The 24372-nt window shown below is 40.7% G+C and overlaps 1 protein-coding gene across 2 annotated transcripts; it reads left to right on the forward strand.

Moving 5' to 3' along the window:
• Positions 1 to 1987: 1987 nt before the first annotated feature.
• Positions 1988 to 22967, forward strand: pfas (phosphoribosylformylglycinamidine synthase). 2 transcript variants are annotated; one of them, XM_084722824.1, is made up of 28 exons: positions 1988 to 2108; positions 3702 to 3824; positions 4009 to 4144; positions 6152 to 6257; positions 6349 to 6547; positions 9824 to 9929; positions 10060 to 10200; positions 10296 to 10420; positions 10608 to 10736; positions 10832 to 10969; positions 11972 to 12100; positions 12218 to 12291; positions 12382 to 12538; positions 13394 to 13455; positions 14007 to 14168; positions 14334 to 14570; positions 14672 to 14902; positions 16780 to 16960; positions 17052 to 17135; positions 17397 to 17552; positions 17945 to 18064; positions 18170 to 18315; positions 18947 to 19154; positions 20008 to 20099; positions 20183 to 20297; positions 20396 to 20545; positions 20714 to 20854; positions 22365 to 22967. In XM_084722824.1, the coding sequence occupies exons 2-28, from the start codon at positions 3704 to 3706 to the stop codon at positions 22673 to 22675; spliced, it is 3957 nt and encodes a 1318-aa protein (XP_084578950.1). In that variant the 5' UTR covers positions 1988 to 2108; positions 3702 to 3703; the 3' UTR covers positions 22676 to 22967. The 2 variants fall into 2 exon arrangements, with proteins under 2 accessions (XP_084578950.1, XP_084578949.1); XM_084722823.1 differs by having other exon boundaries at positions 2016 to 2162.
• Positions 22968 to 24372: the final 1405 nt, after the last annotated feature.

The following is a 24372-nucleotide window of genomic DNA, read 5'->3' on the forward strand; positions in this document are numbered from 1 at the left end:
GAAGATTAGGACTGAGACCAGAGGCAGGAGTCGGCTCTGTGAGTGAGCTGTCCTGCCTCTGGGTCTAAACAGTGAATAACTGGACGTTGAACATGGATTCTCGGTCTCATTCTGAGGTGGGAAAATGTTTGTCAGTTTATTGAAAGAGTAGTAGGTGGAGGAGGGGAGGGAGGGAGGTATGAAATGTACATTGTTTTTTTGTACCTTGGCTTTAATTTATTAAATATATCTAAGACTGCAGCTCCCGACTCCTCTGTGTGTGGGAGGACTTTGGTTTTTTTCAACACTTCCATCAAAAACACACTGTTTGCACATCCTGCAGATATTCTTCTTCCCAACACCTCTAAGTCAATTAAAACTGTTAAAGGAAGGACCAGTTTAGATAAAAGTACAAGTAGAAACCTCTTAGACAAGTATCTTTTGTTTGCTTTTACTGGATTTTCTTGACTTAGCCATATCCAGCTAGTTTGAAAATTTAACAGTCAATCTATGTTTATTAAAAGTGAAATGTCCCCATCACTATCATCAAAGTTGTAACCAGAACTTCATAGATACTAAAGTCATGTGGATTGGACCAATAGGTTTTGTTCTGCAGCCTCGTATTTGTGCATCTTAACATGACAGGAAATGCCCTCTTAAAGGTCCAGTGTGTAAGATTAAGGGGGGTGTTTTGGCAGGATATTACAGAAATTGAATATTCAAAAGTATATTTTCATTAATATATAATCATCTGAAAGTAAGAATTATGTTTTCATTAGCCAGAATGAGATGTTTATATCCACATAGGGCACGGATCCTCCTTATAGACGTATTACAGAACTAGACACTTGACGCAAAGATGGCGCTAACTCAGTTCAACAAGAACTGTTTGCCTGGTGCATACGCTAAAAACGTTTTCTAGCTTCCAGGTTTACTTCTAGAGTATGCTGCCCACTGCGACCCTTCTTAACAGTTTTTCAGATGTCTCTTTTATAATGGTGTCTTTTTGGGCTATAGGGGAATTTTTTTTGCTGCAATACCACTAGTGGCCACTGGTAAAAATTTGAAAGCAAGGCTGGCTGCCAATACCATGACAAACCGAACCCTGGCTCTAGAGATGGCCTTTCATGTTTTTCACAAGGTTCACACCACAGTTGGTTTTGCTACATGCTTGGAAGGGGAGGGTGAGGTGGCAGGTTTGCAAACAGTAAACTCACTGCTGGATGCCACTGAATCTTACACTCTTAACACATGCATTCATAAGATAGTAAGATGATAGAAAATGCCCTGTTAACACATGGTCTTTCGTATTAAGACGTACTGTTAATGCAGATGCAGTACTAAATGTATAAACCTTGTTCATGGCAGCCATATATACAATACATATAATACAAAACAGTGGGGTAAACACAGGTGTTATCAATGATACTAATTAAGGTCCCGTTGCATTTCGTGAGCCAATGCGCACAATAGCAGCACTCTTAGTATTAGTATCATTGGTAACAGCTGTGTTTACCCTGCTGTTTCATGTCTGCTCTGAAAAATGTTTATTGGTCCAATCCATGTTTCATATCTGAAAGCCTCCTCCGTATTAGCCCGGAATAAACTTCTAATGGACAAATATCAAATCCTTTATTTTCCTTTGTTGGTTTCAAAGTCTTACTTGGATATCAGCTCTAAAAAATGTGAACTAGGCTGAAATAAAAAAAAAATGTGTGACCTTTTCACTTTAGACGGTATGTTGAAATAGAGCACATGACCTCACTGCCCTCGATGAGCTACAGCGCACAATGAGCATGTAGTCCTTTGTGCCTCACAAGAAAACTACAAAATGAATATAGTACAGATTACATGAGGAAGATGTGCTGGTCCCATCCTAGTTAGACAACTTTACTGTAAGGACCCAAAGTCTTTCAAAACTTGCTGAAGAGTCTCAAAATATTGTCCTGTATCCACTCAGTGAAAATTTGATGGGAATAGAGTAGCAGGTGCGCATGCGCACAGAGTTGAGTATCTCCCACGTGGGTGTAGAGGTCCATACATCCGTCTTGACACTCTGCAGACCTCCAACCAACCCCTCTATCTTCAGTCTGGTCAGAAGCAGCAGAAGTTTGTCCAGGACTCCAGAGGTGAGAGACCATATCTCTGCTTTTCACCGTAAACAAAGACTGAAGCTGCTGCACGTGAGTTAAGCTAACGTTACTGACTAGCTTTGCGCTAACTGTGTTACCTTTTTAGCCTTTTAGCCTCCACACAAGTAGCTACGGGAAACAAAACAACAGGGGGAATAGTTGTAACTTTTTGTAAACAAAGATGAAACTATTCCATTGGTCTGCTCCCTGGAAAAAAGACACATTAATAAGTGTAACTTATATTCTCCAAGTTGTTGTTGTAGACAGGCTGTCTGACACAATTAGTCGCATCACAGTCAGTGTTGTGGTTGAGCACTAACAGAAAGCTCCTGACTGTGCAGTGTGTGACCTGCACATGCACACAATCAATGAGTTAACTGTCAGGAGGCTGACAGTGTTTCAGGTTTGAGTTTATCTCAGGTGGATCTTTGTGATGAATGAGCCACAGCGTCAGGACTGTTTAAAGCATGAGTCTTAATGTTGCTCTGTTGCACAGGTTGTTTTATGACAGGCTGTTACTGATAACACTTGGGATGTCTGAATTGATATGAAGTATTTGTCATCTTCATTTAACCTAGATTAGTGTTTCCCAGCCTCTGTCATTGAGGACACCCCCCCTTCCTATCATTGAGTAAACTGAGAATTTTTAAAATAAAAATGCCCAAATTCTCTGATTTCAGCTTAATAAATGTTAACATTTTCTGGTTTCTTTACTCCTCTCTGACAAAAAACTGAATGTTTGACAGTAAACTGATTATCTTTGGGCTGTGATCATAACAAGACATTTAAGGACATCATCTTGGTCTTTGGGAAACACTGACCAACATTTTTCACATTTTGTGGACCAAAAAACTAGTTGATTAATGGAGAAAATGATCGACAGATGAATTGACAGTGAAAATAATCATTAGTTGCAGCTGCATCTAGATATCTCAGATTATGTTCAGTGTTCAACTGCACATTCACACCACGTGATGACACAAAAACTGCAGCTGCAAGAAGTTTGTGTAAAACTAGTTATTTGGGTGAATTTTGGGAAGATTATCTCATGTGAATATGCTATCAGAGATGAGTTTTCCAGATATTGTTAAGAGCTTTTTAAGCAATTCTCTGCCTGTGTTATGTGTGGTTTGTATTTTAAACAGTCATACATAAGTAAGTATTTTCTTTTCCCTGATGCTTGGTCATTGTCCATCAGCTCTTTGGTTGATTTAACTGTGTAGTTTTTTTGTTTAGCAGAGATTGAAGGCTCTGTGTGAATACAGTCTAGCTTGTGTTCAGGTTTTTGTTGTGCCCTTATACTGTGACACTTTCTTCACAAGTGGTCTGCTGTCTGATTTTATGGGTTTCTTGACTAAAATAATCTGGAGACAAAGGTCAGGCTCAGTAAGAAGATGTAAGTCCTCAGTGCTTATCATTGATCATGAGTATTGACCTCTGACCTCTGATTTCCATGACTTCACTCAGTAAGACGGGGTAAATCAATGCCATCGATAGATGATGCCTGCGGCTCATTATCTTCGACATTCTGTGATCGTCTCAAGGTCTCTCCGTCTTTAAACTGGATTTATCTCTGCGTGTCTCTGTCAGTCATGGCTGTGGTGAGATTCTACAGTGATGAAGTGGTGAACGGACGAGCCTTGCAGAGGGCAGCCAAGCTCTACCCCCAGCTATCCATCAGCGCTGAGCTGTGCTACAACGTGGAGCTGACTGGTGAGTGTGTAACAGCTGTCGGTGGGTGATGATTGTGATGCTGTTAACTGAAGATGCAGAGGTCGTGGACAGAAAAGCAATTGTGAAACATATAAATTCACTTGAAGATTTTCCACACATCTTTTGCTTTTTTTTTTTTTTATTTATCCATGTTGTTATTGTTTCCTCCTGCTCTCCTGGTCAGGCTGCGAGAGCCTCAGTGCAGAGCAGAAGGAGGTTCTCCTCTGGTTGTTTCGTCCTCCCCTGCAGGCTGAGCCGCTGTCTGAGAAACCAAACCTCACAGAGGGCAGCGGGGAGAAACTGGTGGAGATTGGACCCAGGTACCAACACACCCACACAGTCTGATAAATGACCCACATCACATGCTGCCTCTGGGCTTTATGTTCTTCATCAGATTTAGTGCATTTTAAAACTGATGAACTGAGCGGTACACAAAAAGACCTTCATACAGTAAAGAGATTTTAATATATATTCTAATGAAAACTGTCTTTTTTTAACCTTGTTAACATGTCCATGTGGTGTTTTCATATTTTACAAGACATATCAGGAGCGAAACAGTAAGCATGTCTGAGCATTTATTGCTTTGAAACTGTGGTGAGAAAGGGCAGTCTCAAAAAACGGATTCAGTCAGGCTGAGTATATGATGTCATAAACCTAAGGAACCCATCATTAATTCATAAATAAAGCATTACTCGATGGGATGGTGTTATACATATTATTATTGGCATTGCCCAGCCCACAGGAAAAGCTGGATGTTGCTAATTACTGTGATTAGCTAACAAAACAAAGGAGAAGCCGGATGAAGCTGTGTAGGAGTAGGGGAGGGTGTTGGGATGTGTGGAGAGGAAGGGGACTATTTACATATTAATGAATACTTGAATACTAAATGAAGGTGAAGTGTAGAGCTACATGTAAGCCGTTTTAACAAGGCATTTTAACTTATTTTGCAGAAAGTCATGTCAGACACAATTAATTGCCTCTTGCAGAGCATTTTATCTTTAAACCCTGACTGGAAGTGGACTTTAAATTTCAGATTATTGACTTTTCTGCATCTATTCATAATTTTTCAAGAGAGAATCACAGTGCATCTAACAGTTGTTTTTTTTTTTGCCCCATCTCTATGTGAAAGCACATGAAAAATATCTATTGAAAATCCATTTATTAGCTTGTTATGAAGCTTTCAAAGGATATCACAGTCTTCATTAGTGGATGATGTTGTCATAGAGATTGCTCAGTGGTCATCACATGACCCAAGTATGAAACTTTGGTCCATTTCAATATGATGTGGGAATTACAAACTTGTTTTTTGTTGTTATATGACTGTAAACACTGAAACAAGCTGGGCATGAATTATGAATTGTGGGGAGTGACATGGTAAAGGTGCAGTAATGACATTTAGGGATGCATGATATGGATTTTTTTCAGCTGACACACTAACTGATACTTACCTGCTTCTCATTGATGATATCATAAGATAACCAACAATAATATTAATAATAATTTATCGCTTTTTCTCCCTTTTTTATTTTATAAAAAATAAATATATAATCTATATATAATCTATATAATCTATAGTTTCTGCACACCTGAGGATAAGAAAGGCTAAGGTCTATTGAGCAAAGATGGATGATTTAATATTTCATAACTCTGACTGAACCAAATCTGGCATCACTATAACAACAAAAACAAAAAGAACAGTTCTGGCTTTTCAATTGTTCATTTAGTTTTTCTTGTGAAGTTCGTCAAGGACTTCAAATTAAATGCTTTGACATAATCTGTCAAATCAGATATTACTGTAGCTGATATTTATTGGCTATAATTTCACCAGAATAATCAATAATAATATAAAATTCCCAGTATCAGACAATAATCTATCAGCCCTGATATTTATCATGCATCCTTAGTTTCATTTATGGGGGAAATCTGCACAGTTCCTCAGCTGCAGCAAACGCATCAACAGAACAAAAAAAGCCGCACTAGTGACCCCCAGAGGATTTTTTAATAGTTTTATTGCTACAGTAAAGTCAGTTTTAAAACATAAGAACAATTTTTCCTGTGAGGAAAACAGATGTTGACTGTGTCCACATGAGGACATTATGGAGAACTTAAATGATGATTTTAATCAGTCAGACAGACTGAGGGTCAGCATCATTTTTGTTCTTGTGAACTCCATTAGAAAAAAACATATAGTATCATTTTAGGTTATTAATGATTTCAAGAAATGATTTGTCAGTGACGTTGGAGAAACTGAGCACCGTTGAGGCAGACAGTTTAAGTAAACGTCTTCAGATTGTTTTTATTTGTGTTGTTGCTGTTTTGCTCTTCAGGTTGAACTTCTCCACCGCCTGGTCCACCAACGCCGTGTCCATCTGCCAGAGCGCCGGCCTCACTAACGTCACGCGGGTCGAGCTGTCTCGCAGGTTTCTAATCAAGGTTTGCACACAGAGAAATCTTTATTCAGATTCAGGATCAGTTTTCACATCATGTTGGTGCTTCTGATGAGACGTGTCTCTGTCCCCTCCAGCCGCAGACTGGAGAGAGTCTGAAGGAGCTCAATGGAGACATAAAGAAGCTGATTGAGTGCCTGTATGACAGTATGACAGAATGCATCTATCAACATCCCATCACCTCCTTCACCGTGGAAACCAAACCTCAGCCAGTGTATGAGGTGGACATCCTGGGGAAGGGTCGTGCAGCCCTGGAAACAGCAAATGATGAACTGGGTGAGACTGAGACTTTGTTGACTCTTAACAATTTCAAAAGATTCTCCTCTTTAGCTTCAGTCTTTCTCCATCTTGTTCCACAGTCTCTTATCATGTTTAATGTGCTGTAACCTTCCTCTCTCTTCTCCTCCTTTATGCCTCCCTTCAGTCTCGCAGCTCTCTGTGAGTACACTGTGTGTCTGCTGCTGGAGGTAATAATGTCACATGATGCATGACATTATTACTTAGCTGCTTAAAGTCACAGGGCAGCAGTGATGCTGCTGATTATCTTACACGTGCATGCGTGTGTGTACTGTGTGTCTGTGTTTAATGTCACATGAAAGCAAATGAAACCCAAAAAACCCAGGAAAAGGGCAGCCTCTGTTTAAAGGGAAAATCTCTCTGTTTTCACATGGATGTCTGCTCAGTGTTAATGGTAAATGTAGTCAATTGAAGCAATAAATTCCTCAGTGTGAACTGTTTTAACCAACAAAAACTGTTTTAGCTTGGCTTTCTAGTCTGCGTCTCAGTAGTCAGGAGATGGGCTAGATGAGTGTATTTGTCACCTATTCCTATGTTTTTAGCCAGCAAAGTAATACCTGCAGGATAGGATGGTGATACATGGCAATGTGTGTGTCAGGAGCCCACACGCATTCGTACAATGCATCCTGGTACGTGTAGGCAGTGCTGGCACGGCTGCGTGTGCAGGACAACTCAGTTTTTTGGGTCAATATAGCAGCACTGATTTACTACATTTACCATCAACAGTGGCTGAACATCCGCATTAAAAGCGCAGAATTTGCCCTTTAATGGTCAGTCAGGTACTGAGTTAGTTGACCTGACTGACGTCTGGTCATCTTGCATTTCAAATGATTTTGAATGACGTTTGTGTCACATTCGGGATTCAGCAGCTTAACATTCTCATTAGGGCTACAATTAATGATTATGTTGATTAGTAATTAATCTGACAGATATTTTCTCACTTAATCCATTAATCGTCTGTTAAGTGTAAGAAATTAGTGAAAAATGCACATACTGTCTTAAGTTTTAAAGGTTGATGTCTTCATATATGTTTGTTTTGGAAGACTAGCAGTAATAAGATGTTAAGTTTACTACAGCATTAGATAATGTAAAGCAGTAAATCTCACAATTAGAACCAGGTAATTTCAGCAGTTATTTGTTGATCAATATATTAACTAATCAGGTTGTGTGATACAGCTGAACAGATAATTATTGATCATTTTAATGACCTATTTTCAATAACTAATATAAATAATTTAACCACTTTATTTATCAAGGCATGCAGGTAGAAGACTTAACAGACTTAAAAGGACAAAACCCGAAAACTGCCATACTGTCGAGCTGACCTGTCCTTCTTTTATCATCCGTTTCCTCACTGAACAGCTCACCTGTCAAATGATTGGCTGTTTGTGTGTCACCTGAAGCACGCTCTATTATTAGGGGATATAATAGACTCTTTATGAGCCAGGGTGTATTTATTATGTGCTTTCAAGGAGGTTTTTAAGAGAAACTATTGAACAATTTTTTGAACACTTTGTGTGTCTATTCAGGCCTAAATCAGTACCTAGTAGTCTCAGCTCTAACCCTTATGTACCGTCACTATAATACATTTCACTGTCATGAGTTATTCTTGTCTTTATATGAGCAGGGTTTAAACTGATACTGACTACTGCGACAGGACGTGGTGTGCGTGCTCATGTTCATGCTCTGCTTATTCATTTCTGCAGCTTCATTAATATTCACAAGCAGCTCGAAGAGATGAGAGTAATTTCAGCACATACTTTGTAGGCGCTGCCATGCTCAACCGGTGAAATGAGCTGATGATTGAAAGGGGCCAATCTGGAATTTCTTGACACTACAGCTGCTTAATTCCCCATAAGGATCAATTTCACTTTCATTGCTTTGCTTCTCCAGCTGAGTTCTTTTTTTTTTTTTTTTAAAGGAGACAAATAAAGCAGTGTGTAATTCATAAAAATAATTCTTTATAATAACTGTCTCTGTCAAGCTGAAAAGATGAAATTTAACTGAAGATAAACTAAAAATGTTGAGTTTTCTTAGTTTCTCTTGTCTTGAAGTATGCAGACACTTAAATACAGGGTTTACTGTTTTTGTGTGTGGCTAACTTGACAGATGCATCGACTGTCAGCAAAAGTTTGCGCTCCTGAGAGCCAACAGTGCTTCTGTTTCTCATTCTAATTCTTGGACTATTTCACAAGATACAATGCATTAATTTACAGCAGTATTTCTCAGGGGTGTCAACATTTCAATATTAAATTAAAAAATGATTGAATTGAGCTTTCGGTTTCAATAATCATAATGAAAGGCAGAATCTGCACTTCTCCCAGTATTTATATTTCTTCCCAGCTCTGCCAAATTGTGGCGTCTGGTGTGCCTCTGAGGACAAAAAAAAAAAACAACTCAAAATGACACAGCGTAGTTTACCAGTAGTTATATCACACAACAATGTAAATGACAGTTTCCAGGACATATGATGACGGTATAGCTGTCCGTGCTAAAAAAGTGTTTAAATCAAAATAAAATTGAAAGTCAAATTGAATAGAATTAGAGAATTGTGACACTCCTAGTATTTCATTAAAATTAAAACTGCATGCTGTTTGCCAAAGAGAACTGTTCGTTGCCGCAGCCCATTAAAAAGCTGAAAGAAATTCTTGACCGTCTGGTGCAGAATCAAGTAAGAAACTAAAGCTCCCTGATAACAGGTTTGTCATGTCAGTATCACACAGTGTCTTCTGCTTTGACTCGATATCTTTTGAGAAAAATACCTGACAGTCATGATTTAAGAGCTCAAATTTGAGAAACTAAATTGTTAGCAATCTAGCTATATTAATAATAATAATAATGATAATAATAATAATAATAATAATAATAATAATAATAGTAAGTTACAGCTAGTCACAACTGTCTCCTCTTGCAGCAGACAGTAAATACGAGTTATGTATACCATAGATTACTTTGTACTTTATTTTGCTCAATCTTGTAATTCTTTTAAGTTGTGATCAACACAAGAGTAATCCTAAAAATCTCTCAAGTGGATTTTTGTTTTTCTTTGCTCACATTTCTTCTTATTTTTTTCACCCCTAACCCGTTTTCCTGCCTGTTTGTTGATTGACTCATTTTGCTTACTGTTGAGTGTTAAACAATTGCAGACTGCATTGGGAGTTGATGTTTGCAGTGCTGTGTGCACGTTAAATATTTCTGTGGTGGTGGTTGCTTTTTGCTAGCAATATCTCATAATGTGCGTTGTTGTTGATTCAGGTCTGGCCTTTGACTCCTGGGATCTGGACTACTACACATCAATGTTCCAGAGGATTCAAAGGAACCCCACCAGTGTGGAGTGTTTCGACCTGGCCCAGTCTAACAGGTGGGGTTTGTCTGCAGCGAGCAGCAGATTAGCAGGACTGCTCTGTGCATGTTACTCTGCTGTGTTTTATTTTTTGTTCCTAGGTTTTTTTTTAATTCTCTGATGTTTCTTTTGTACCCTGGTGTCCCAGCGAGCACAGTCGTCACTGGTTCTTTAGGGGGAGGATGGAGATCGATGGGCGGGAGCAGAAGGAGACTCTTTTCAGCCTTATAATGGACACTCAGCGACACAGCAACCAGAACAACGTCATCAAGTTCTGCGACAACAGCAGGTAGGAATAAAAACAGCACTCTGTCTGTGTGTGTGTGTGTGTTTCTGTTCACACTGACTCAGTATGAAATGTGTGTGTGTCTATTTGTGCCAAAGTGGTATCAAAGGAATGGAGCTGGAGTGTGTTTACCCAAAAGATCCCTCCCAAGCCAGTCCGTATGAGACCCGGCGCTCACTAAGACATGTCATCTTCACTGCAGAGACACACAACTTCCCGACAGGTCAGGACACGCAAAATGTTGTGTGTACTTGCAACTTAAAGGGATAGTTTGGGTTATTTGATGTGGAGTTGGATGAGGTGAATAGTCAGTGTCTGAGTAGTTTGAAATATCCCTTTAAGTGCCCTTTGTTCCCCTGTGACGTTTTCCAAATAATAATAAAAATAACCATAATCCATCTGACCTACAGGTGTAGCTCCGTTCAGCGGTGCCACCACAGGGACAGGAGGTCGTATCAGAGACGTCCAGAGTGCGGGACGAGGAGGCCACGTCATCGCCGGCACTGCAGGGTACTGCTTCGGTAACCTGCACGTACCAGGTCTGCAAAACACAGTGTGCTTCATTTTCTTCACTGGAAATATGAAATAGTTCATAAAACAATAGTATGTCCATTCTCACTGTGCATCACTCCAGGTTACGTTCTCCCCTGGGAGTCTTCAGGAGAGGGTTGGGAGTATCCATCCAGCTTTGCCCCTCCACTGCAGGTGGCTATCGAGGCCAGTGATGGAGCCTCAGACTACGGCAACAAGTTTGGAGAACCGGTCCTGTCAGGTAGGGAACTTTACTGAAGCTTGTTTCAATTTACTCTAACAGTCATTTTATAATAACCATCATCAAATACCAAAAAATGGTAACTTGATAGTTAATTAAACTTCAATTAATAGTTATTTTACTGTTAACAAACGTACAAATAATGTTTATAGATCTTTTATTAAGCGTTTATTAAGCAATTGTAAGTTTTATTAACATCACTTTCTAAGTAACATTAGGCATCCAAATGCTTATAGATGCACTAGACAGTATTTATTAACCATTTGCAAAGTTTTATATAGATTAGTTGCAACTTGACAAAAACCATCACATCATGTTTATAGACAAAATGTGATGGTTTCCTACTCCTCAAATACAGAAACTTGGTCAGCAATGCTGTCTACATCTAAGTTATCACTTTCTAATAGCCATTCAAGCAGATTACAAACTAATTATTAACCATTAACAAAGTGTTGTTGGTCATTGGCAGATACTTGAACTATTAACTTTTAACTATTAACCTACCATTTATAAATAATGGGTTTTATGAAGTTTGATGAAATGGTGCAAAATGCCAGTTACAATCTTTTTGTCCAACCAGCTGTTCAGAACCTAAATATATTCAATTTACTATCATATAATAAAGAAAAACAGCAAATCCTGACATTTTAGAAGCTGAAATCAGAGTCAAAATAGTTGCAGATTAATTTTCGGACTAATCAATTAATCAGCTCATTTTTGCAGCTATGTTTTGATTCATCAGTCGTGTAGCGTACAACGTTTCAGGAATGACGTCAGATGTTCCCAGAGCCTGCGTGTCATGTTAATATCTGCTCTTTTGTCAGATTAGTTGCCAAAAAACACACATTAGTTTTAGAATGTAAAACAGAGAACAGCAAACTAACCAGCAAATCTTCAGTGGTGGTGTTTCAACTTGAGAAATAACAACAACAGCTGATTTATTTATATCAATTTTCTGTCAGTCTACAGATGTGTTGTAAGTGTTGTAATTCCTTCCTGTAGGTTTTGCTCGTTCTTTCGGCATGCGGCTGGCTAATGGAGAGCGACGAGAGTGGATTAAGCCAATAATGTTCAGTGGTGGTCTTGGTTCTATTGAAGATACGCATGTGAAGAAAGAAGAGCCAGAGACTGGTAATGTTTTAACTCAGTGTGTGTGAAATGTGTTTAATCAATGCACAGCCTATATTTACACACAGAGATCAATGACTCACAGCGTCCCCCTGCTCCTCCGCTGTTCTTGTCGATCAGGAATGGAAGTGGTGAAGATCGGAGGGCCGGTGTACAGAATCGGCGTGGGAGGAGGTGCAGCCTCCTCTGTGGAGGTGCGTTCACCACAGTATTCACACCGAGACAAGCAGTGACCTCACCTGGTGCAAAAGTTTCTCTGTATTTAAAAACATTTTGGCTCGCAGGTTCAGGGGGACAACTCCAGTGACAGGGATCTGGGTGCAGTGCAGAGGGGAGACGCTGAGATGGAGCAGAAGATGAATCGCGCTCTTAGGGCGTGTCTGGAAAGAAGCGGTGGCAACCCAGTCTGCAGTATACATGATCAGGGGGCAGGAGGAAATGGTACAAGACAAAGACAAAGCCTTTTTTTTCAGGGTTTATGTTAAAGGGACAGTTCAGAATATTTGAAGTGGGGTTGTACAAAGTGTTTATCAATAGTCAGAATATTACCTACAGTAGACGGCAGTCAGCAGGCCCCCAGTTTGGAGAAGCAAAGAAGAGTACCAGCACGGAAGATAAGCAATGTATAGCTTTGGACAGGGTCGGCAACTACATATATTCTAGCCACTTCAAAAAAAAAAGTCAACCTAAAAAAATCAGTCTCATTTTAAGCGTATGTTATATTTTGAATATTTTCAGAGCATTACTTTGCTGTCAGACGGCCTTTTCTGACAAAAACTGCTGTTATATGTGCCAAAAATCATTCTCTCTAAACCAACCAGACTCCATTGGCAAAATCAATAATTTTATCTCACAGAACACAGGAGTTGCTGGTCTGAATCCTGACTATCATTTCAAAACACCAAAGTCACACAATAACACAAACAAACTAACAGATGGATAGCGTTAGAACAGCAACTCTGTTCTGTGAGGTAAAATGACTGATTTTGCCTATGGAGTTTGGAGAGAGTGAAATTTGGACTGTTTGACTGCAAAGTAAGGGGGTGAAAATATTTTAAATGTAGTGTGATTTTTTTTAGGGTAGATTAAGTGACTAAAATACATTTTGTTGCTCACCCTGTACACAGCAGTCTATTGCTCCTGTCTGCTTCTCCTAACTGTTGTTGTGCCGAGCAGCATCTAACGGTAACACACTGACTATGGTTAAGTATTTCATACAGCCACACATCAAATACTCTGAACTATCCCTTTAAGCTTAAATGATGAGACAAAAGTTTAACATATTATCATCTTCAGGTAATGTGCTTAAAGAACTCAGTGAGCCAGCCGGAGCCGTAATCTACTGCAGTAGATTCAAGGTAATCAGCACATGAACACACACACACACACACACACACACACACACACACACACACACACACACACACACACACATATATTCTGCTGTTTCTCATTTTATGTCACTCTACAGGCTTCATTTGGGTGCTGGAAATCCTTGAAAACACTGGAATTTTCATGTAGTGTTTTCAAGGTTTGAAAAGTGCTTGGATTTTGGATAAAGTGCTTGAAACTGCTTTGCTTGTAATTGCATTACTTTCATAATAAGTCACTACCTGACTGAAGGTGGATATTAGCTCAGCCAGGTAGTACAGGAGGCCAAGTCTTTATGTTATCCTTTATTTTATCGCCCTTCTGTAGACTGCTATCATGGAGCTTTTAGTGTGATGAATCAGTTAAATAATCATTTGAATTGTATGCATATTAATGTGTTATTTACCACAGCTGTAGGGTGATGGAAAAGCTTGAAAATGTACCTTGAAAATTCTTGAAAAATGCTTGAATTTGACTTTGAAAAAGGCGTAGGAAGGTTACTCTTATTTTCCTCCCTTCTCTCTGTCTTGTTTTCTAGAAAGGTGACCCCACACTGAGCGTGTTGGAGCTGTGGGGGGCAGAGTATCAGGAGAGCAATGCCCTGCTGCTCCGTCCATCAGACAGGTCCTTCCTGGATAGAGTGTGTCAGAGGGAGAAGTGCCCTGTTGACTTTGTTGGAAACATCACGGGAGATGGCAAGGCACGTTTCATCCCGGATCAAGTGGATAAATGCCCACAATCCACTGAGCCAATCAATCCACTGCAGGGAGCACTGGTTGTTTGGCTGGATCATACTGCTAATCAACCTTAAGTGTATTTAAAATAGACTCAAAATCAACATTGTGTTTATTTTACTCCCCCACAGATTGTGCTGGTGGATGATGAGCAAGGCAGCGGTGATCAAGCAGACAGGGGGCGCTGTCCTGTTGACCTGCAGCTGGAGTGGGTGCTGGGGAAGATGCCACAGAAGGAGTTTAAAATGGAGCGTCTGCCCACGACCCTTCAGCCACTGGCTCTTCCTGCTGGGCTGAAAGTCAAAGATGCACTGGACAGAGTTTTACGTTTGCCCGCCGTGGCATCCAAACGCTACTTGACCAACAAGGTGCGTGTCACGTCCCCGTCTTACCCTGTCTCCCTCTGTAGAAGTGTATTTGTGCAGACACTTTGAGAGTCTCTGCGTCTTCACTCCCTCCCCTCTCTCAGGTGGACCGGTCTGTGACTGGGTTGGTTGCCCAGCAACAATGCGTCGGCCCTCTTCACACCCCATTGGCCGACGTGGCTGTTGTTGCTCTGTCACCGTTCAGCCTGGAGGGAGCAGCCACCGCGATTGGGGAGCAGCCAATTAAAGGGCTGGTCTGTCCTGCATCAGGGGCTCGCATGGCTGTCGGAGAGGCTCTGACCAATCTGGTGTTCGCAAGAGTCACAGCTCTGAAGGTGAGAGGATAACGGAGAGGCTGAGGAAAATCACACATTTAAATCAAAATACATGACGGCCCTTTTCAGCGAATGCAGAAACCAAAGAAAATCTTGGTTGACTGACCAATCGGTTGGTAAATGGGGGAAAAAAATCTGCACATTATTTCCACATTAACTAAATCAGCCACAGATCACTGAGTGCGCTCTACCTGCTAGCCTAAATGGTGCTAATCAAAGTTACACAGTGTTGCCAAGCAAACGAATTCCTGCACTTTTCTTTGTCATCCATCTTGGTACTCTTGTTATTTAATTGGCTTCAAACAAGACTTAACATTTGCACTGTTTCTCTTGTCTGCCCCTCATTAACAGTCCAGCATCGGCCCAGCCTGTGGTAGCAGCCACATTAGCCGTGCAAAACCTGCTAATGCCTTGTCCAACAGGATATAACCTATAAAAACAACATAAAATATGTCAAAGCTTACAGCTTTTGAGTTTGGAGTCACAGATAGCTGGTATCAATACATCACTGAAGTTGAACCATGACCAGCCATCACTGAGAAAACAGTCCCGTGAATTGAGACGCACACACATGTTGTCACCTAAAGTAAACTCTACCCACTCAGCTCTTCTGTCCCCTGAAGCAGAGGCTGATACAGCAGTTTCTGCTGATACTCTGACATGCTGTCAATTACTTTAGAGTTGAGTAAATGTTCAGTAAGTTAGGCTTAGCAGTTTCCATTAGGTTAGGTGTCTGTCTTCTAAGACTTTATTTTTAAATATTTTTTTTTATTTATAATCAATGTTGTTTCTAACACACTGTAGACCATTATTCGAAAATATAATACAGCAGGGGCCTCATTACAGAAAAAAAAATCATAAGTGCTTGTCTTTTCTGAACTTAAGTTACCAAGATAAGAAAAACCCTTTTTTCCTGCCACAGAAGCCGTTCCTAAACTCATGGTTGTGTCTTTTCCTATCTCAGACCTCCTTTCTTAACATAGGAAATCCTAACTGCACCTGTAAACTTGATTCTTCAGTCGGCACTCGTCCTGTCCCGCCTGTATCTGTGTTCAGAATATACAGCAGACTGCCGGTATCCATGACAACAGCTGTCTTATTCACTTGTCATTGGGTGGCTACTTGCCATTACGGACAAGGGAAGATGGGCGTTGAATTTTAGTTTCAGTGGTTCTGGAGGAATTAACCATGTCTGGGAGGAGAGGAAACCGCATCTTTTTAGGAAGCTTCCTCCCTGATTTTTGGCCCGGGGTAAGGATTTGAACAGCATGTCGATTAAATTCAAAGTAAATCATCTTGGCAGTCAGTATATCCATTAATGCATGGTCTGTAAAATTAAAGAGTCATCATAGTGTGAGTAGCCCTTTCAGTCATTATATGTGCTCCATGTTCACCACACAGACCTAACAACAGTGGTGCTGCAATTCAGGACAGAGTCTATGCCATCCTAACTTATTCCTAACTTTGGAAATTCTTCAGTTAGGACGATTCTGTAATTCCTGTCCTAAGATAAGATAGGTAGGCGTGTAGGTACAGTTGGGAAACATATTTTTATAATACCAGAAATCCTAAATGTCATTCTAAACAGAGATAAGATAGGATTTCAGACTAATGATGCCCCAGGTCTGCCTTTGTCCCTCCTGACATCACAAATAATGGATTTCTGTGCTTATTATTATTCTGAAAGTAACACCAGTGACTGTTCAACCAGTGAGAATTTGGTCAGACAAGAGGATATCGACCAAACAGAAGGTGTCAGCTCTACTTTTGTCCCTATTAAACGAAATGACAACTCTGTTGTCCAGATCTTCTTCAGGTTAGATTTGGTATGATTTGTCTTTTCATTCAGCAGTGAATCTGGTGATCGTGTGTTTCAGGATGTGAAGTGTAGTGGTAACTGGATGTGGGCCGCCAAGCTGCCCGGCGAGGGCGCCTGTCTGTGGGAGGCCTGCGAGGCCATGTGTGAAGTCATGAGTCAGCTGGGAGTGGCCATCGACGGCGGCAAAGACTCGCTGAGTATGGCCGCCAGAGTGGGAAAAGAGACGGTGAAAGCACCAGGTACTCTCACTGTGTTTGTGTGTCTGTGTGTGTGCGTTTGTCTATGTAAGAGTGTGGCACTTACTTAAACTTGACTTTCCTGCTGCTTCAGGTGCTCTGGTTATTTCGGCATATGCTGTTTGTCCTGACATCACGGCCACTGTGACGCCCGATCTCGAGGATCCAGATGGCAAAGGTATATTACACATACACAAACACACACAGACACACACACATGCTGAAACACTGAGAATCAGTTAAGAACATATGTCTGATTTTCTTTTAGTCATAGTTTAGTTCTCAGTTTGTACTGTAATGGCAAGAATAGAACTTTAGAATATAAATATCCTCATTTCACCCAGACCACACTCACCTTTCTGCCTCTAACACAAACACACACACGCACGCTCCTCAGTAACAGACGGCCTGCCTCTGACCCTTTGTCCTCTGTCTGCAGGCGTGTTGTTGTGGGTTCCTCTCAGTCCAGGCCGTCATCGCCTCGGAGGCTCTGCCCTGGCTCAGTGCTACAGCCAGCTGGGAGACTGCTCTCCTGACCTGGACCAGCCACAACTATTGACTGCCTGCTTCAACACCACGCAGACACTCATACATGGTGAGCTCGCACTCGAAGGCAAAGAGCTGCAGAAGAGAAAAAAGTTCACCGTGATTCAGTCCAGCTGCAAACTTTTCTTCAGCTTGATTTTCATACTGAATATATTCTTTAATTTTAAGGCTGCAGCTTTGCACTGTGATACGCTGCCACCTAGTGGTTGAACTGTGTGCCTTAGGTTAATAAAAAACAGCAGGACCTGGCAGCTCTTATCTTTCCTGCTACATTTTATCACCTCCAGAGTAAAGAATTAATGAAATTGAATTTTACAGCAGCCTTTCTTTAAGCTGTTAAAGTTAAACTGATATAATGAAAAATGATTAAGTAAAGTGTCACTGAAAAACTGTTGAAGATGGATGAGAAGTTGGCCTTAGGAGTTTTTTCTTTTCCTTCAGATCGCCTGCTGAGTGCAGGACACGACATCAGTGATGGAGGCCTCATTTCCTGCCTGCTGGAGATGGCTTTTGCGGGAAACCGTGGGATTGATGTTGAGCTGTCGTCACAAGGGACTGGAGGTATTGAGCTGATGTGTCTTTGTCTTGGTTTCCCTGTAACTCACACATTCAAAACATAAACATTTTTAATCTGAAACTTACCCAGTTGCGTCTGTGTGTGCACAGTCATGGAGCTGCTGTTCAGCGAGGAGCTGGGTTTGGTTCTCGAGGTTTCAGAACTCGATGTAGAAACTGTGTGTCGGAGATACAGCGACGCAGGCGTGCAGTGCAGTCGTGTCGGCAGAACCTGTAGCTTTGGACCAGAGGCTGTGGTAAGACATAAACATAAGTGTTTTTAGTTATTTAATTTAGTCATTTAATTTTAGTTTTAGTCATAGTCTTTTGACTAAAATGCCATTTGGTTTTAGTCATGTGAATTGTATTAGTTTTAATCTAGTTTCAGATGACTAAAATCAGGTTTAGTTAAAGTGTTTTTCATTATTTAAACATTTCTCTATTATTTCCAAGTGCAGTACCTGGAGGACCCATCTATTAACATTAACATCATTAACATATTAACATTAAGTATACTACATTTCTTCAAATTTGCATCCTTCTTTTTATTATATACTTGTTTCAATTGATGGATATCAACACTTAACACTTTATGTGTCAATCTATCTTTTGATTTATTATCATCATTAACAGCAGCTGTTTCTTTTAGCTTGTACTTGAGGACAGAAAATGAAACGAAGCTGTTGTTATTCATTGATGAAAGTGACTTTGTCAGCTTTTTACCATCATAAATTATTTATTTAGTTATCACCTTGTGATACCAGAGAAAAAATGTTGTTGAGGAAAATTATTAGTCAGCGAAGTAAACACTGATCAACATGTGTCTCAAATACTTTCATCTCATCCATGATGACCTTTGTTTTCTATTTCAACTCAATTGTGTTTCAGGTCAGTGTTCGTGTTGATGGACAGGAAGTACTGAACGAGCTGCTGCCTACCCTCAGAGCATTATGGGAGGATACCAGTTTCCAGCTGGAGCGCCTCCAGGCCAATGAGATCTGTGTCAAACAGGAAGAGGAGGGGCTTGCCAAGAGGACGCAGCCCTACTTCAAACTGACCTTTGACCCCTCTGAAATGCCCAGCATCAGCCGGCCCAGTAAGACCAAACAGGATCAGTGTCATTCCAAGACTGCAGCTTCAGTGGAAACCTCTTCTAGTGATCACAATTATAGTGATGACCACTTATATGGATATTTATTTATTTTATTTTTTATAACTTTACTCCCATGATACTGTGCCTCACAGGAAACTCATCTGCAGCCCAGTTGGCTGCCTCAGGCTGGTGGTGGGTGCACACTGAAATCATGACAGGAAAAAGAGTCATTTTCTCTCAAGAGAAATGTTCTCTACTCTGAGCTTATGACAAACTCCCCAAAACGAGCCAGTTCTCAGCCAGATGTGATCACTACAAGAGGTTTCCACTGGGATTGATATTTTCATAATTCTTTGATTACTACATTAATTAATTGGTGATGTTGTAAACATTAACAAACATAGCAGTTAAAATTGGTCTAAACCTTTGTCTGACTGAAATTTGAAAAAAATAAGAAAGCTGTCAGACTGGGTTAGAGCCTTAACTTTCTTTTAGGAACCTGATTATTTTGCTCAATCCAGTTAAACCTCCTCAAGTGTAAATTTAAAGTTCATACTGGATCAACCTTTAAATTAGAGTTAAAAGTTTTGGTGCAACAGAATTCAGTTTTATCTAGGTTTAGAGTAAAAATTAAAATGAGGTTTAAAGAGAGGTTTAAATAATTTAATTAATTTTCTTTCATTTTAAGATAGTTTTGAAGTTTAGTGCAATGTAATTTAAAATTAAGACATAATTTAATCAGGTTTAAAAAATTAAATTAATCCTTGTTGGTGCAACCCAGCTTTAAGTGCAGTGATATGCAAACCTTAGCTTGATATTTTTATTTGACTCTCTGTACTGTGTGTTATTCTTTCAGCTGCAGAGCAGCCGCGTGTTGCTGTGGTGAGGGAGGAGGGCAGTAATGGAGACAGAGAGATGTCTGTGTCTCTGTATATGTCCGGCTTTGAGGTAACTATTCCAAGATGTATTTACTGGATGTACAGTAAGTTGACCTGAGCCGAATAGCTGATGCACACAACTCTTGCCTGTAGGTGTGGGATGTCACCATGCAGGACCTCTGCTCTGGCTCTCTAACTCTGGACTCTTTCAAAGCAGTTGTGTTTGTTGGTGGATTCAGCTACGCAGACGTCCTGGGATCTGCTAAAGGCAAACTGATGCAGATAAACACACACACTCATAGACCTCTTGGATATACAGAAATTCTTTTCTTCTTTTTTTGTAACACCAGTCATTCTTCGTAATAGGTTGGGCTGCTACTGTTGCATATAACCCGAAGGCCAAGGCTGAGTTTGATTGTTTCCGGCAGCGGAGTGACACACTGAGTCTGGGTGTCTGTAATGGCTGCCAGCTGCTCGCCCTGCTGGGCTGGGTGGGAGAGGGTGAGGACGGAGCAGGTAAGAGGAGAAGGGACATATCACCACAGAAGTGTTGACTATAATAGTAATGATAAGAAAAACAGTCCTGTGGTTGTGAATTTAAATGAATCCAGTCGTCACAGAGGAGACCTTTTGCTGCAAGTACTGAGTTTAAAATGCTTTCCACTTCTTTCCAACTCTCCCCAGACACAGAAGTGGTGCTGACCCATAATAAGTCTGGCAGGTTTGAGTCTCGCTTCGTCAGCGTTGGGATCCAGGAGTCCCCATCCGTCTGGCTCAGAGGCATGGAGGGCTCAGCTCTGGGAGTCTGGGTTGCACATGGAGAAGGTACAGTGATGTAGAGTCGAACATGTAGTCCTCCTTAACTTGTCACAAAAGGTGGTGCTTGAAGTCGTCTGCGCTCAGTTTTGCTAATAACATCAAGCAGAGACAGACACACGAGTGTCTGTTAAGGACGGGAATGCAGCATTGAATCATAACTCAATTTCGCACAAGCACTGCAACTCTGCACTTATCTCGACATTACCCAGAGGAGCTGGATGTGTGAGTGCAAATGTCTGCATCAGTTGCCCCCGACTTAACCCTGTTAGCTCCTCAGGGGGGTATCCAGACTTGTGTGTGTGTGTGTGTGTGTGTGTGTGTGTGTGTGTGTGTGTGTGTGTGTGTGTGTGTGTGTGTGTGTGTGTGTGTGTGTGTGTGTGTGTGTGTGTGTGTGTGTGTGTGTGTGTGTGTGTGTGTTTTGTTTTGTTTTTTTGTCTTTTTCAGGAGCATACAGAGAAGTGCAGCATATACTACAGCTACCAGCTACATATAAAATAAAAAACAAATTTAAAAATACTTGTCAAACTAAGGTTGAAACTAAGATCCTGCCTCTCACTAGGCAGATAACCAATCAGTCATACATACGAGGATAATGGGGTGGCAGTCGGTATTTCAGATTGTTTCACAGCGGTTACGTTCTAAAGCACAAATGAACACGCCCCCGCACCTCTGCACAACGCTGGTTTTTGTGTGAATACACCCGAACCAATCCTTAGTCCACTCTGCCTGTGTGTGTCTGTGTGTAAAACTCTTTCTGCAAATCTCAGCAGAGGAAAGAGACGGTGAACGTGATGTAACCGCTGGTCATGAGTGCTGACCTCTAGACATGCGAGATGATCATTTTTGCACCACTATTTTTATTTCCACTGAAAGAACGTATTAAAATCATGATTATGTGACATTTGTTGGGGTCTGTACTAAACACGACATGTAGGCCAGCACTACAACAATTCATTAAAATGCTGTTTTGTCACACATCTTTTCTTCATCAAAAAATTTCAGTCTGCGATTTGGATATTGCACTTAGTCATCTTGCAATTTTGATAAGTATCCCATATAGATCAAAACATGAGAAAGTGAGCAGGGGACAGGAGCTTTGCAGATACAGACTCCACTACACACTTCTGTTGGGTGTTCACTGATGATTTAGAGGGATATCACTCTATTTTTATGCCTTTAAAGTGTACATTTTGATCATGAAGCGTCTCTCCTGTCAGGCAGGGAGAGTTGAGTGACACTGATCTCCACTTCATTTTGAGACTTGGTTTGTATCGATATCAACACATAAACAGGACATTCTCCTGTTGTGTGTTGCGTGTGTGAAAGGGCACATTTAGACATTATCCCAACCTGATTCTCAGGACAATGATTATAATTGAGCACAAAACGGTTACTCTGTGAACTTTTGAACTTGCACAATGATTCATTCTGCTGATTCAGAGGCCACAGGTCAGCATGTTCTGCAATCTGCAGCTGTGTTTAACATTGATTTTCCCGTAACCTCGTTCCTCCACAGGGCTGATGCAATTCCGTAGCTCCCAGGCCCAGGATCAGATCATTTCTGCTGGGCTTGTCCCACTCCGTTACCTTGACGACCAGGGTCATCCCACCGAAGAGTACCCTCTGAACCCTAACGGCTCCCCGTTGGGTGTAGCAGGACTCTGCTCCAGGGACGGGAGGCACCTGGCCATGATGCCCCACCCGGAGCGCTGCACCCTGGGCTGGCAGTGGTCCTGGGCCCCGAGGGACCTCAGACAGTCTCTCACACCTTCACCCTGGTTACGCATGTTCAAGAACGCAGCTGCCTGGTGCAGCAACACAGAGTGAGAACACTCTGTTTACGTTTCTGATGCTGTCATAGTGTAATCGCCTGTTTGGTTGTGTGAAACTGTGAGGCCTGTTTACATTTCTCACTCATGTAATTCTCCTTTTTACAACATGTGGTACTTTGACTTTTGGTCCTGTTGCATGAATACTGATAACCTGCTGTAATACTTGAGACTTTGTTTACATTCTGTAGGTTCAGGCAATCGCTGTATTTGTATCTGCTGACTTAATCAGTGTTGCTGTGCTGAAACTTTATCAAAGGAATTTGCTAATAAAAAAAAATCATAAAACAGATGTGTAGTATGTCATACGATAACGAATTGCTACAGAAGACAATAAATATTTATTTAACACAAAACAAATTCATACAATATCAAGTATTTACATACATGTCAGTATTACATCACTGACATGGCAGCTTTTCTTAAGCTTGCTGAAAGAAAGCTGCCCAGTTAGAGGAGTAAATATGACACTGTGGTCACCTTTCCAATAGGATGCTAAAGAATATTAACCAAATTTGAATACTGAGGGTGAAAATACAATTTAAATTGATATAATTTCCTTCAGTAAGCTGAAGATGCTGTGTGCACAGTGGTGTGCTTTTCTTTTGGATGCCAGCTGGTGCTGGTTAAACCACAGTCAACCAAAAAAAAGAAAACTCCAGCCCACATCAGGAAACAAGCTGTACCTTCCAGTACCCATATTACTGCACTATTTAGTATGCCAGAGAAAGATTTCATAGTATGTCAGATGCAGTATGCCAAAAACTCCTGCATGACCCGCTGCATCTGGTCCCATTTTGCAGTATGTAAGCCAGCATACTATTCTGGCAACTCTGACCCACAATCCTATGTGATGGGCGTATGAACTCGGGGGTTAAAGTTCAAGGCACAATGTTATGAGGAAGTAGTATGTCACATTTGTGTACCTACCATAGAGATATTATAGGAACTAGATGATGAACGCAAAGATGGCACCCATTCAGTCAAATGGGAGTTCAAGCTGAAAAAGTTTTCTAGCTTCTGGGTTTACTTCCTGGTTATATCCTGTCTCAATAGCTTTAGACAGAGGTGGAGGGCAGTTTTACAAAAAAAAAAAATCCAGGGATCAAAACTTGGCAAATTCTTGGCTTGTCGATGTCGAAAAGAACCAAATTTTGAGGATGGTTAAAAGATGTTCCAAGGGGACCAATAAAATCAATATATTGACGTCTTAAATTAGCTAGAGTTAGCAAATTAGCTTGCTAATCTCATCAATCATTAGCTAGCTAGTTAGTTTGCATTTAGCTAACTTAAGATGTGACCCCATATGTCATGTCTACAGGAAAGGAGAAAGTTGGCCAAGGTACCAGATTGTAAGATTTAAGATTAAAAAAGAAAAGAGCGAACCACATATTCCAGATGTTGCTTCATCAGATTCGCTCTGTGCTTCACTGCCATCAGGTGTGCAGATCAGCAGTTCAGCGTCTCCAATTACAAAGCACTACAATAATGTGTTTTATATGGTAGAATCAAAGTGCTTTTGCCAAGAATTTGAACAGCTGATCAGCACCTTTATTGTTTAAAGGCACACCTGACGGCAGCGAAGCACAGAACAAATCTGATAAAGCAAATGTTCACTCTATGCTTGTTTTGTAATGTAATTTTATAATAAAATAGTATCAATTCAGGTATCATTGAGTGTGTATCAAACTTTGA

This window comes from Lutjanus erythropterus, chromosome 7, assembly GCF_056507025.1.
Source record: "Lutjanus erythropterus isolate fLutEry1 chromosome 7, fLutEry1.hap2, whole genome shotgun sequence".
Taxonomy (NCBI): Eukaryota; Metazoa; Chordata; class Actinopteri; order Lutjaniformes; family Lutjanidae; genus Lutjanus; species Lutjanus erythropterus.